Source organism: Nilaparvata lugens, unplaced genomic scaffold, assembly GCF_014356525.2.
Source record: "Nilaparvata lugens isolate BPH unplaced genomic scaffold, ASM1435652v1 scaffold814_1_2, whole genome shotgun sequence".
Taxonomy (NCBI): Eukaryota; Metazoa; Arthropoda; class Insecta; order Hemiptera; family Delphacidae; genus Nilaparvata; species Nilaparvata lugens.
The window spans coordinates 28,798-40,001 of record NW_024093900.1 but is presented as its reverse complement, the minus strand read 5'-3'; the positions used below and the strand labels follow the sequence as shown (position 1 = coordinate 40,001).

Genomic DNA, 11,204 nt, shown 5'->3' with positions numbered 1-11,204 from the left:
TCTATTAGTCTTTCAACAAGGGATACTATTGCAGTCTTAGTAGATTTCCCTTTCTGGAACCCATGCTGTTCATCACATATGAAATTAATTTCATCCAGGTGCATCAATAACCTATTTAAAACTACTCTTTCAAAAATTTTACTTATTACATTTAGAATACTAATGGGTCTATAATTTTCAACTCTTTCAGAATCACCACTCTTGAAAATTGGCAAAATTTTTCCTTGTTTCAGATCATCAGGGAAAATACCTTGCTCTAGTGAAGTATTAAGGAGATGCAATAAAGGGTCCAGTAATTCATTTTCACATTCTTTTAAAATTTTGCTTGAGACCCCATCCAATCCTACTGTTTTTTTGTTATTCAATTTTTTATTATTCTTGACAACTCATCTCTTGATAATGGATAAAATTTAAATACCTTTTCAATTGGCTCAGCATTTAATGTAGTTGTATTATAAGTATTAGTGTTCAGTGACTTTTGGAGATTATATGCAACCTGTTGATAATACTTATTGAAAAAGTTACAAATGTCTATACTATCATCCATATAATTTCCATGTTCATCGATTATCCTAGGGACATTAGTAACTGTATCTTTTTGAGCTGCTCTCCTATTTCTATTAATTACCTCCCAAACAGCAGAGTTAAAATTGGTACTAGTAGTTAATATTTCAGCTGTTTTTTACTCTTAGCTTTCCTCACTTCTTTTGCATAGTTTTTCTTTAGACATTTGTATTTGACTTCACTCGGAACATCCCTCACTAATTTAAATTCCTCATAAGCTTCCCTAACAATATTTCTTTGAGTAAGAATATCTTCAGTTATCCATTCATCTACTTTGTTTAATTTACTTTTTACTTTGACTTTTTTTATTGGACAGCATACACTAATGTGAAATCTTAGAGTATCAATGAATTGCTTATATTTGTAATTTAGGTTACAACTGTTATAAACACTACTCCAATTTTCTTGAAGCAGTTCCTGCTTCAAACAATTTATATTTCCTATCTCATATTGCTGAATTTCTTTCACAAAAGTTTTTTTTCTGCTTGGATTCTGGCCCTGCAACTTAACATCTAAAATTTGATAGTTATGATCTGATAGATCTGAGCTACTTAACCTGACATTACAACCTTCTATATTTGTGAGGATATTATCAATAATTGTCTGTGAAGTTCGAGTTACTCTTGTATATTCGTGGACCTTAATTTCTGAATTATTCATATTAATAATATCTCTAATATCCTCTGTCATTTTATCCTGCCTGGCAAAATCGGTATTGAAATCTCCTACCACTATAACATTTGTGAAACGAGCGGTTGTAATTTCCAAAAGTGTATGGAGCAGCTCACAAAATTTTTGCCAGTCTCCATTTGGTGACCTATAGATACCTAACACTGCTACCTCAAATCGATCATCAATTTTTAACCTAGTCCCGTCACCTCTAAATCCATCTCAACAGAAAATCTCTTAACAAAATCCAGTTCATAAGTTTGGGTATGTTTAGCATTGCTAGTGAATATACATACACCACCACTTCTATGAGCTACTCTACAAAATTCTGATCTCAGTGAATAGCCTGGAATCCTAACTTGATTTATTTCCTTTATTTTTAAGCCATGCTCTGTGAAAATAACAATGTCAGGATCCTGCTGTTTAAGAAATACTTCTAATCTGTCAATTTTGTTGCGAAGATACTGAATATTTTGATGATAAATACTAAAAACCTTACCATCTTGTGCTACTCTATCTCTAGCATTTGTAGCTATTTCCCTTTCCCTGTTTTGAGCCAATTTACTAAAAAATCGTTATTTGTTTTTTTGACTGTTTTTAAACAAGAGGATTGCAAACGGCTTTCAATCAGCTCTGCCAATCTATTACAGAAGATTACTTTGCCAGATCGATTTAGATGCAACCCATGATTAGTGAAGTTATGTCTTTTCAGCCTTTCATTTAGAAAACAAATCCCCAGTTGTTTAGAATTCTTATTTTTTAGGCTGTTGATTGTATTATGGATTGATTTGTTTGTCGAATTGATTGCTTCATTTAATTCTGGCCTATCAAACCTATTAGGAATAGTACTTATTATTAAGTTTGTTTTTTGCTGAGTGGCACAATTCCTTGATTTTTTCTGTTACTTGAGGAAGATGATTCAAGTTAGGTTCATTTATATTATTTGAGCCACCCAGTACAATTAGATAGTCATTTTCATCAAAGTCTTCAGTTTGTTCCCTAGCTGACTCTACAACTGCATTAATTGATGCACTTGGCTTGAAAAAACATTGGACATCAAATTTATTTTTTAATCTTTTATCAAGGAGATCACTGCAATCACGTCCATGACTGGACGTCAGTAGCAGAACTCTCCCTTTCCTATCTTTATTTCCCTCAGCTATATTTTGGTTGCTGTCTTCAAAACCTCACTGTACGTTTTATTTCGACCATTTTCAGAGCATTTCCCATCATTAGGTTAGATTCTATTTTTTTTGCATTTGGACGGAGGTTCTATCATACATTTAGTATTATCAAATTTAGATTTTAGTTTCTTTATTTCCTCCGACATTAGACTACATTGATTTTTTAGATTTAGTATTCTTTTTTATGGTCTTCATCTTGTAATTTTATAATCAGTTCCAAGATTTAATTTCTTCTACCATCCCTAACCTTTCTTCCTCAGACGTTTTTAGAGTTACTTCTAATTGGTTTTTTAAATTAGTGTGGCTACTTTGTAGTTGAGCAACTTTTTCGGCTAAAGTAGTTTGAAGAACTTGGGTTTTGGTTTTGGCGTTTTTGAATTTTGGTTTTGGGAATGCGTAAGTACTCCCGCTATGTGTACATTTCTATTACTAACCTTCGGTGTTCTACTTGAGCTCATCTTCCTATCTAAGAAATTATATTACTTGCAATAATAATAATTGATTTATAAATGATAGGATTTTAATTTGGTATAATTTTAGTCAAGTAAACTATCTATGTTTATTTTAAATCTCGAAAACCTAACCTCAAAATAACCTCTAAACGGTGTTTGGCTTATTAAAATAGAATTAAGAATTAAAATCTAAAACAAAATGATAAAACGTGATCAAGAAACAATAATTAATGAAATTAACACAAAATTTGTACTTATCCGTGACTATTTATAACACAAAATCTTCCAAAACCCAGGAGCGAAATTATGTGAGACTTTCATTCACAACCTCTAACATTGGAATCTGCCTAACCTTGGAATAAGTAACCTACCACACAATGGGTGTTTACGTTTAAAATATTCGAGTTACAACCCCTAAGTCACCCCCTTATGAGGGGTTGAAATCCGTTGTACGTCAAATGGTAGAGCATTCGACCAATAACTTATTTTGATGATAAATACTAAAAACCTTACCATCTTGTGCTACTCTATCTCTAGCATTTGTAGCTATTTCCCTTTCCCTGTTTTGAGCCAATTTACTAAAAAATCGTTATTTGTTTTTTTGACTGTTTTTAAACAAGAGGATTGCAAACGGCTTTCAATCAGCTCTGCCAATCTATTACAGAAGATTACTTTGCCAGATCGATTTAGATGCAACCCATGATTAGTGAAGTTATGTCTTTTCAGCCTTTCATTTAGAAAACAAATCCCCAGTGTTTAGAATTCTTATTTTTTAGGCTGTTGATTGTATTATGGATTGATTTGTTTGTCGAATTGATTGCTTCATTTAATTCTGGCCTATCAAACCTATTAGGAATAGTACTTATTATTAAGTTTGTTTTTTTGCTGAGTGGCACAATTTCCTTGATTTTTTCTGTTACTTGAGGAAGATGATTCAAGTTAGGTTCATTTATATTATTTGAGCCACCCAGTACAATTAGATAGTCATTTTCATCAAAGTCTTCAGTTTGTTCCCTAGCTGACTCTACAACTGCATTAATTGATGCACTTGGCTTGAAAAACATTGGACATCAATTTATTTTTTAATCTTTTATCAAGGAGATCACTGCAATCACGTCCATGACTGGACGTCAGTAGCAGAACTCTCCCTTTCCTATCTTTATTTCCCTCAGCTATATTTTTGGTTGCTGTCTTCAAAACCTCACTGTACGTTTTATTTCGACCATTTTCAGAGCATTTCCCATCATTTAGGTTAGATTCTATTTTTTTGCATTTGGACGGAGGTTCTATCATACATTTAGTATTATCAAATTTAGATTTTAGTTTCTTTATTTCCTCCGACATTAGACTACATTGATTTTTTAGATTTAGTATTTCTTTTTTATGGTCTTCATCTTGTAATTTTATAATCAGTTCCAAAGATTTAATTTCTTCTACCATCCCTAACCTTTCTTCCTCAGACGTTTTTAGAGTTACTTCTAATTGGTTTTTTAAATTAGTGTGGCTACTTTGTAGTTGAGCAACTTTTTCGGCTAAAGTAGTTTGAAGAACTTGGGTTTTTGGTTTTGGCGTTTTTGAATTTTGGTTTTGGGAATGCGTAAGTACTCCCGCTATGTGTACATTTCTATTACTAACCTTCGGTGTTCTACTTGAGCTCATCTTCCTATCTAAGAAATTATATTACTTGCAATAATAATAATTGATTTATAAATGATAGGATTTTAATTTGGTTATAATTTTAGTCAAGTAAACTATCTATGTTTATTTTTAAATCTCGAAAACCTAACCTCAAAATAACCTCTAAACGGTGTTTGGCTTATTAAATAGAATTAAGAATTAAAATCTAAAACAAAATGATAAAACGTGATCAAGAAACAATAATTAATGAAATTAACACAAAATTTGTACTTATCCGTGACTATTTATAACACAAAATCTTCCAAAACCCAGGAGCGAAATTATGTGAGACTTTCATTCACAACCTCTAACATTGGAATCTGCCTAACCTTGGAATTAAGTAACCTACCACACAATGGGTGTTTACGTTTAAAATATTCGAGTTACAACCCCTAAGTCACCCCCCTTATGAGGGGTTGAAATTCCGTTGTACGTCAAATGGTAGAGCATTCGACCAATAACTTATCTTGAAAGATACAATACTCTATCTACAACAGTCTCCAATTTATTGAAGGGTTCACATGCATATGACTCACTCTGTATAAAGAGATAAGGTATTATACTATCGGTATAGTTTAAGATGAGTTTTGGTTTGTGCGTAAACTGCTGACATCAAAAGGTGGAGTATTCGACGAATAACTTATCCTGAAAGTTACAATACTATATCTACAACGATCTTCAACTAATTGAAGGGTTCACATGCATATGACTCACTCTGTATATAACTTCTCTTTCATTTCACCTTAATATGGAGAGCGTCCACAATATATCTGTACATAATGTAAATGTAGTAAACGTATTAACAATTTACTTTATTGACAATTCCAGTCTCAATCATAAAAGAGGGATGTTGACGCCAATTTAATTTTGTCGCAGGTCTGGCACTACTGCGACCTGAACGGCGGCCAGGCCTCGTTCCTGTGCCCGAACGGCACCATCTTCTCGCAGGTGGCGCTCACTTGCGACTGGTGGTTCAACGTGAAGTGCGCCGCCACGCCGCAGCTATATGTGCTCAACGAACGCCTCTACAAGTACATTCTGCCGCAGCGACCCAGCTTCCCCGAGGACTTCGCCGGGCCCCTCGTCGACCAATACCTCACGCTCAAGTACCACGAGCTAGAAGCTAAGAAGAAGAATGCCACCGCCAAAGCTAAACCGACAACAACCACTGAATCCGCGCCGCTACCCCCCAACGTCGATTTCCTAACGCTGCTATCCAACGAGGTTAAAAGGAATGTGTAGGGAACCTTGTCGAATTTGAAATAAAATAGGTTGAGACTTAGGATTTCAGTCAACCAAATATAATAGCTACAGTTATTCCTCTCTATAAGGGTGGTAGTAGGACTGAACTTGGTAACTATCGTCCTATCTCCCTACTCTCAAGTATATCCAAAGTAATTGAAAAGTGTGTAAAGTCGAGGCTGGTATCCTATTTGGAAAAACACAACATTTTGTTCAGTAATCAATATGGATTTCGAAAAGGTATGAGTACATCCGATGCAATTTTTAGAGTAACAAGAGAAATTTTGAGCAAATTAGATAATGGGGACAAATGCTTAGGAATATTTCTGGATTTACAAAAAGCATTTGACACAGTTGACCATAGAATTCTAATGGATAAAATGGAAGCAATAGGAATAAGAGGTATTGCATTGTCATTCTTTGAGTCATATTTAAATTGTAGAAGACAAAAAGTTAGGCTTGATAAAAAGACAAGTGGACTATTAAATGTTAATATTGGAGTTCCACAAGGAACAGTGCTTGGGCCAGTTTTGTTCTTAATATACATAAATGATTTATTAAATATAAATCTAGGGAATTGCTCCTTGTACTCTTTTGCGGATGACACAGTTGCTATAGTTTGGGGGGAAACTTGGCCAATCACCTTCCAGAGAGCTAATAAATGCTTTGATGTTATCAAGTCCTGGTTAAAGAATAGTCTCCTACATTTGAATATTCAAAAAACTAGATTTCTTCCCTTTTCATTGTCGTCCTCTGGATTGCCTCCCGATAATACTGACTGTAAACTAGTATCACATAATATAAATTGTGCCAGTCCATACTACAGCTGTGGATGTCCTACATTAGAGAAAGAAAATGAAATAAAATATTTAGGTGTAGTATTGGATGTACATTTACGGTGGAGCTCGCACATTTCATACATCTGTTCAAAACTTAGAAAATTAATTTATAAATTCGTTCAATTAAGGAATGTCCTTCCTATCTATCAATTAAGAATGGTATTCTTGGCACTGATACAGTCAATTATCTGCTATGGTATTGTATCCTGGGGAAGTTGTGGGAGTTCAATTTTGCAACCTCTCATAATTCTTTATAAAAGAATAATAAAAATATGTTTAAAGAGACCCATAAGATATCCAACCGAAGTATTGTATAGAGAATTTGGCGTTTTTAGTGTTGATACCCTATTTGAAATAAATCTTTTGAAGTTTGTGTATTTAAGACGTTCAGAGTTTCCAGTTATGGATGAACATGTATATTCCACTCGTCGAAATCTTGCTAATAAATTAAAAGAACCCTTTACAAGAAGTAGAGTGGCCTCCTTACATGCTTTTGCTAAGGGACCACGACTTTTCAATAAACTGCAATCAGATATATCAGATGCACCCAGTTACAATTTGTTTAAGAATAGACTTAATCGCTTCTATGAAGAAAAACGTTTAATAGAGGTGTAATATTATTTACATTTTTTTGCTGTCTTCATTCAAATGTAATTTATTGTTAAAGATTCATAATCCCATCTTGTGAAAAGCACACTGATTATTGTATAAAATTTACTTTATTGTTTGATACCTCAAAATTGTTATTGTATTATAATTAAGTTGACTCAACTAGAGAGCGAGACATCCCTCAACACAGGTTTAGCCTAAAGAGGGATGCACTGTGGTTTTTTCTGTTACATGCTTAATATTATTATCTATGTTCAATTATTATGCTTAAGGTATGTATTTGTATTACCAATTGTAATGTTCAACCATTATGTTTAATGTATGTATTTGTATTACAAATTATTGTAAAAATGCAGTGAAATAAACGAATTATTATTATAGAATTATTATTAATCAGGTGGGGTAGACACCCAGAATTCTATTCCCTTCTGGTGGGGTTGGACTGTGCAGGACGCTGGGTGAATACAGTGAGGACAAGAGCATTTTAACACCGATTTGTTCCACAGAATCAAAGAAGAACAAGTGACAACCCGACAAAATGAGAATAAAAGTATTCTTAAATCTAAACACAACATCTGATATTACAAGTTAAACTTATGCAAGTTTACATCGAAAGATTGATGAGTGAGTGCATACTACACGTTAACATTGATATCAGTTGACAACTGTCGTGTCTCAAAAATATTCAAGTTTTTTTTTTATAGAATTGAGTGGAGTGTCATATAATAGAATGTAAATAATTCTCAACTCTTAGGCTCAAGATAATGATGACATTTTTTACTTATATTTTACAGCTGTTAATGTTAAGACATGTTAGTGTACATTTGGTGCAATATTTTCCTCGCCTAGAATTTATTCCATGATTCCATTAGCAATGTAGGGTGCTCAGAAATGATTATACTCATTTTCTCTCATACATCATAAACCAAGTTTCTTAACAAGGATAATATTCAACCATTACAGAACCAGACCAGGCAGACTTATAACTTATATGCTATTATTCCCCTCATCTAGGATATGTTCTAAGTTCATGGATACCGAAATTTACATCACACTTTTTCCTATTAGTGTATATGTAATTAGTGTATTAATAGGAAGTGTAGCTTTCCATTTACAGTTGCTCACATCTGTTTAAAATTTTTAAAGAGTGCATAAATTTATACTCAAATTTGAATTTAATTATGCATCAATTGCAAATCTATATTGAATTATACATCAATTGCAAATTGATGCATAATTCAGAATGAGTATGCAGTAACCGAATTGATTGTATATGGCTGTCAAAAACCTAGAATTTTCAAAACGTTTGATCTGTAAAGTAAGGTATTTAAATCCTTGTGTACCTTGCGTGAATTACCTAGGTCAACTGATGAAAAGTGAACCAATGATTGTAGATCTTAATAGCAATTTAATTTAAACATGACATTAAAGTGCCTATTTTAAATCGTATGATTGAAGGTTCCAAAGATTATGGATGTAATTATTAGTGATAAGTAAACCATAGTCTTTTGAAATGTATGTATTAGTAGAATATATTAGGTAATATTGTAGTTATTTTTATTTCGATAGACTGCAGAATTCTTCTTAGAAACATAATAATTGTTGTATTTTTCACAACAATAAACTCCAGTATACTAATAACTTATATGTGCCATTGCCATGCAAAGTATACAGATGTTGGAAAACCTCAAAATTTGAAATTTATAATAAAGATTGTGAATATTGGGAGCAAGAGCACTGGATGTTCCTAAAAGTTAGATCTGATTTTAAGCAGTTTTATTCGGGGAGGAACACTTTTGGGCTATGTCTCTTGGTCCTCCCTCAATTATTTTAATGAATAATTATGTATCGTTGAATCAATATATCTCAGCAGTCTCATGAAAGTTTTTTCGTTAGACTTTGTAAAAATCAATTTATCTATACCGTAACTGAAACTACGAACACTGTTCCAGTATTCTGCTACATTGTTCTTAAATAGTTGAATGTTAATTATTGCAAGCATTTTTGATAGACTAATATAAAAATATTTTAGCCTACCACATTAAATTATGCCTTTCCAAAACTTATATGGTGTACATCTATCAACGACTAGGATAAATATTACTTTAAATTATTTGTACGTACTTTTGATAGTTTGGATCTAGACTTAATTTTACTGCTATTCCATACATGTATATATGTATAATGTTTGATGTGGAATCATTATAGTATTGTCATTTTTTGCAGTGTTTATCTCATTGACCTTTTCACTTTTAAAGTTGAGTGTTTAATTTTTGTACGGTGCTTTGCGTCATGAATAGGTGCGAATAACAACAATTATTTGAACAACAAACTATAACGGCAGTTGACTTGAGAGATATGACGTAGAATACTTATTTTGACAGGAGCCAACTGTATAGATATAGTAAATTATTTCAATTAGCCTGTTTAGTTTTGTCGAAATAAAAAATTATGTGATTTGACTCACCTTTTTGGTGAACTGGAGTCTCATATAGATGCGGTTAGCTTTTTCCAATGCTTCATTCAGGGACTTCTGCTTCAGTTTATTCTGGAATTCACGAAGTACAGAAAAACGTTCAATTTCGTATTCAGGACTCATAGACAAAAGAAATGGGCTCGAATGTGTCAATTAGTAACTTTTTTGGATGATGTCCACATATGTATTTTAATTTTGTCTCAATTGCCTGTAAGTGGGCGTGGGTAAGATGAGAGATGGATACATGATATACAGAGTGTTTCAGAAGTAGTGTCGAACATTTCAGGGTATTGTTCCTGGATGATAGGAGACTACAAATGTCGTATTTCAAGTGTCCAAAACTCAGCGGTTATCCGTATAGCTGCCATTTTGTTTTTTTCACTAAAGAATCTTTATCTCAAGAACGAAATGTTGTATTGGCATGAATATTTATGCTATAAAGACTCAACTTTAAAAAATAAAATAAAAAATTTTCAATGTAAATTTCCAAAATGGCGGCCATTATAAATTTTTGATTGCAAATTTCACGAAAACCGTTCAGTTTACAGAAAATTTACAAGAGACAAAAAAGTTAGCAAATTATATCAGGATTTCATGGATACCTCATTTATTAAGATTGGTCGGGGGAATAACAGAGAAATTAATTATTTTCGTATTGCAGTTGATAGTTCGTATTGATAGTTCATTTCGTTGTTTTGGTTTGTAGCCGGATGGGATATCTTATTTTTGTTTTTGCCTTTTATATTTTTATTTTCTTTATACTAATCTTTTTGTTTGTAGTTTTATTATTTTGCAAGAAAAATATATACATCAAAAATGAACTCACAGCTAGCGCACAAGTTCGCTTTGCTAGCTGTGCCAATTCTATTTATTCAATCGAAATGTATTATTCATTTTGATGATTTTGTATCTACTGATTATTTCAGTTATTATTGTATTAATTATTTGAAGTATTTCAAGTGATTTTGTATTTTGGCAAAATAAAGATTTTGATTTGATTTGATTTGCATGCATGATAGCCCAGTCAATGAAGGTCCAAAAAAGCAGTTTCGATCTGAAAATTAAATAAAAGCTGAATTTCCCACCATCGATAGAACCCTCCCAGAGGGTCATTCTCCCAAAAGTCCCAGAAAATCCCCTTGGAGCTTTCCGCCCCAACCCCCTAAAACATGAAAAATGCGGGTAAACACGGGAAATCAATTATCTTTGTAACCATTGATCGGAAACAGTTCTATTATATGCCATTCAATTTGTTACATTATGAACTACAATATTAGTTATATTCATTTTTCCAATAAAATTAACAGTTTTCTTGATATATAGTTTTATATATTATATATGTAAAAATTGAGGGTGTTTTGTGATTTGATTTTTTTGTTTTCTCCGATTAACCTCGAAACAAGTAGTTCTAAAGAAAAATGAGCCAAATAATTAATGTAGCCACTCTCATTGCAAATCCATTGATGTATATTGTTATGTATTTGCGATTTAA

General features: G+C 32.6%; 2 protein-coding genes across 2 annotated transcripts in view; one reads left to right on the top strand and one right to left on the bottom strand.

The window, feature by feature from the left end:
* Positions 1-5,425: 5,425 nt before the first annotated feature.
* Positions 5,426-5,848, top strand: LOC120349061 (the record flags this gene model as incomplete). Its single annotated transcript, XM_039419016.1, is given in 1 exon segment — positions 5,426-5,848. A coding segment is annotated over 1 exon segment (363 nt), but the record flags the coding sequence as incomplete, so codon positions are not given.
* A 2,324-nt stretch (positions 5,849-8,172) lies between these two features.
* Positions 8,173-11,204, bottom strand: part of LOC111060197 (E3 ubiquitin-protein ligase arc-1-like) — a gene marked incomplete at its 5' end in the record, with an annotated part of 28,869 nt that continues 25,837 nt past the window's right edge. Inside the window, 1 exon segment of the mRNA XM_039419017.1 lies at positions 8,173-9,784. Within this exon segment, the coding sequence (XP_039274951.1) occupies positions 9,686-9,784 (99 nt within the window).